At 42.9% G+C, this 3,843-nt stretch overlaps 1 protein-coding gene across 1 annotated transcript; it reads right to left on the bottom strand.

Moving 5' to 3' along the window:
- Positions 1-1,339: 1,339 nt before the first annotated feature.
- On the bottom strand, positions 1,340-3,351 carry sp5a (Sp5 transcription factor a). Its single transcript, XM_004081748.5, has 2 exons — positions 2,995-3,351; positions 1,340-2,797 (listed from the first exon to the last, which is right to left on the bottom strand). The coding sequence occupies exons 1-2, from the start codon at positions 3,043-3,045 to the stop codon at positions 1,733-1,735; spliced, it is 1,116 nt and encodes a 371-aa protein (XP_004081796.1). The 5' UTR covers positions 3,046-3,351; the 3' UTR covers positions 1,340-1,732.
- Between the last annotated feature and the right edge of the window lie 492 nt (positions 3,352-3,843).

Below are 3,843 nucleotides of genomic sequence, written 5' to 3'. Positions count from 1 at the left end.
TTTCAATTTTTTGGGTTAATAAAACAAAAATAATGTGTTGCTATCTTGCAAACATTTTACAAGATTCCTATGTTATAAAGTGTGTCAAAAAATAACAATAAAGATTAATTATTTAATATGAGAATATGTTCAAATGTTTGTGTTTTATAGAAATATGCCTTGCAACAGAATTTCAAGTCATTTATTTAAAAAATGCAGTGATTGTTTTAAAGAAAGAAGATCAATGTTCAAAAGATAACATAATTAACTGATATTGTAAAGTGTACATGTATAAAATATAAATCAATGCATAAAGAAAATCCAATCCAGCTAAAAATCTGCCATTTTTTTCCTTCTATGTGTGTGTGCAATAAATTCCAATTAAGAAGTTGGAGGGAACACCTCATAAATCCAGGAAAATTTTTGCAGAATAAATTCTGTAATCAGACACTGAGAGTTACAAGAGGGGGTGCTGTTGAGGCAGAAACCTGCAGATCTGCAGTGACCACCTTCTTAACTCTGACCCCACATCAAACTCCAAGGTCCACTTTCTGACCGTCTGAAGGCCTGGATGACCTCTCAGGTCTCATGGAAGCCCAGGAGCTTCTGTCTGTCTAAAGTTCAATTTGCAAACATTAACCTGTATTTATTTGGATTTTTTTTTGGAAAACACTGAAATTAAGTGGGTCAGTCAAGTGAAATTATTTTTTTTCTATGTTATAAAGCTTACAAAATACTATTAACATGACATTTGTCCCTGGAAAAACAGATAAATACCTTTTTACATAGCAAACTGAAGCACATCAGCGTTAAAGTTGAGTACATAAGTTAGTTTTAAGTTAGAGGCAAACATAAGAAATACCACAATATTGTTTTCTGTACAATAACGGAAGGCTTCCAGTGAATACAAGGAATCATTTTGGACATTTTTTTAAGGAGTGCACAGGTTTGACGTGTTTTTTTAACATTTTAAAGTTTGCTACTAAAGAGGAAACTAAGGAGATTTTTTGAAAATTTCCAAATATATTAACATTTCTTACTTATCTAGCAGAAGGCGTATGAGCGTCTATAGCTTTGTGTCTTACTAGAGAATATGGACAATATGAAAAAAAAGCAGAATTTTTTTAGTTAAAAAAAAACATTTTTGTAAGAAACAAAAACTTTTTTTTCCTATTTTCTCACCAAAAACATCAAGTTTTTACCCCTAAATTGGTAATAAAGCAGGCTTCTCTTCAGTTTTTCTTAAAAATGTTACCGCTTGTAATTTTGTAGTATTAGTATTGATTTCACAGTGGTTTTCCCTCTTTTTGCTGCCTCATCCACAGAGCTGCTGGAATGAAATCTTCTGAGAGGAGAGAAGAAATGTTATAACTTTTATTCTCACACAGTATTTGGGTCATGTCAACAACAGCAGATCTTTTCAAGAGCATGCTTAAAAACACCCCATATGGAGCAAAGAACAGACACTTTCATTCAACAAAAGCTATTAAATAGAATCGTACAAGGGAGCGAGATCTTCCACCGAAGACAATGATCAAAACACAAGTTGAAAACTTGTCTTCCTTGATTTCATGTAGACATTGAATTCAAACTTATGAGTTTTTTTATGGGCCCAAATTAATTTATGAAACTTTTTTTTTTAATATTTATGTATTTACAAAAAAAGTGGATTTTTTTGTGTTGGAAAGTCTGATGATCCACCAGACACAGTCCACGTGGACGTGTGGAAACAGCCCTGCGTGTGGATGGGATGCTACAGCATACTCCTCGTGTCCTCTCGTTTGACGTGGTCCAGCGTCTTTTCCTGACACTTGCTCCTTTTATTCTGGTGCGTTTTGACGTGTTTGGCCAGGTGGTCACTCCTCATGAACCTCTTGCAGCAGTCCGGGCACACAAAGCGCTTCTCCCCAGTGTGAGTCCTCAGGTGTCTCTGCAGCTCGTCCGACCTGGTGAAGCTCTTGCCACAGAAGAGCCAGTTGCAGACAAACGGCCGCTCGCCCGAGTGCCAGCGCAGGTGCGCCTTCAGGTGAGACGTCTTCCCGTAAACTTTCCCGCATCCGGGGATGTGACAGATGTGCTGCTTCTTCTTGCCGGGCTCGTCGCTGGACGTGGAGGACTGACAGTTGGGACACCTGCACCTCCTGCAGCGGCGCGCGGTCGCGAGGGGGGACTTGGTGTGCAGCAGCGCGGCGATCTGCGTCTGGTATTGCGCAAAGTCCGTATGTCCCAGAACCAAACCCCTCTGGAGCTGGAAGCGGTGCGGGGCGAGGGAGGACGTATGGCTGACGTGGTTGCCCTGCTGCAGGCTCCACCACGGGATGTCCTCCCCGGGGTTGGGGGACAACTGTCTCTGCTGTTGGTGGACGAGGCCGGAGGGTCCCGTCACAAAACTGGGCATCGCCGGCGGGATGGGAGTGGGAGCCGCGTAACTGACCGCGGGGACGTAGGTGGGGGGGCAGGTGGACTGCAGAGACTGCATGGAGCAAGGTAACATCTTCACGGGGGAGAAGTCATAGGGGTACGAGGGGTCCGCCGGAGGGGTCAGGGGCAGTTCGTGGGGGGAGCTGAAGGAGCTCTGGATGTGCGCAGACAGCTGCGGCTTGGAGGATAGTCCGAAAGTGGAGCTGCTCGGAGGGTTGCCCTCGTTAGTCCACGGGTGAAACAGCCGCGAAGGGGAACCCAGAGTGGGGTCGTAGGGCACCTGGAGGAACTCCGTGGGGTTGGATCCGTGGTGGTGCCCGATCCGGTTACAAGTGGCAGCCAGGAGAGCCAGCGGGGAGTGCTTACAGTTCTCTGGAGAGGAGTTTGGGGTGCGATCCTGGATCATGACAAAATCCCAAAAGTTACTTTTTATGGAATAAACTTCCATTAAAAAATATTTTATGTAAAACAAAAATATTCTGTATTCACTCGTTAAAATTTGACAAAAGTTTGCAACCAAATCTAAGTGAGGCAACTCTTCCCCCATTTAACATGACTAAAATCTCCAGAAAAGTAGTAGATTTGTGCTCAAACCTGTAGAAAAGCTTGCAGTGTTTCATTCCGCAGAACAGCCACCGCTGCCATGGCGCGCGCCCTCCTCCGCGTGCACAGAAACTACCAAACAAACGCGCTAATTTTCGCCCGATCTGTGCATCCAACAGCCTTTTCCAGCAGGTCTCCAGCCTCCCGCGTTTCCTCCTCTCTCCCAAATATCCTTGGTGTATCTGGAGAGTGAGGGATCACTTCTTAGAATTTGATAAGGACTTTGGTGGGCCGCCAGCCAGTCAGAAATAAGATTTATTACTTTGAAGTTTGCCGCTGCCCAATCATCAAAGAATAGCGGCTCTTTGAGAGGGGAAAGCAAATCCTTTGAATCCACAAAGCTCCTATGGTGTGTTTGTTGGTCTGGATAAAAGAGCTGATTATTAGGGGGGTTGGGAGGGGAGGAGATAAAGGCGGGACAATTAATGAAGTAATCACTATGTGGGAAATGTATATACACAAATAATTGGATTTTCTTGATCAAAGACCCCCATGCCGCCTGGAGACCCCAGGATTGGATGCTGTAGTCATCTGATCCTCTTTTTGTAATTAAGGATTTGTAGCAGAACTCTGTGTGACAATGTGACATTGTTATCTCTGGAGATCTCCAAGAGCTCTGCATGACTGTTTGATGCAGGGAAAAAAAAAAATCAAGTGACTCAACACAAAGTTCTCATCTCCGAAAGGATCTGCATCTCCTTTCCATTTTCTAATTTGAATTCAAATTTTCTTTGTTGTGCCTTTGAACTACAACTTGGCATTAAACACTTAATTATGCCCTCTCTGAATTATTTAAATACTTATTTCTTTCACAGACATTTAAATCAGTTGTTTTATCTG

Source organism: Oryzias latipes, chromosome 21, assembly GCF_053564925.1.
Source record: "Oryzias latipes strain Hd-rR chromosome 21, Olatipes_Hd-rR_3.1".
In the NCBI taxonomy this organism is placed as follows: domain Eukaryota; kingdom Metazoa; phylum Chordata; class Actinopteri; order Beloniformes; family Adrianichthyidae; genus Oryzias; species Oryzias latipes.
The sequence above is the reverse complement of the archived record's forward strand: the minus strand, read 5'-3'. Positions and strand labels throughout refer to the sequence as shown.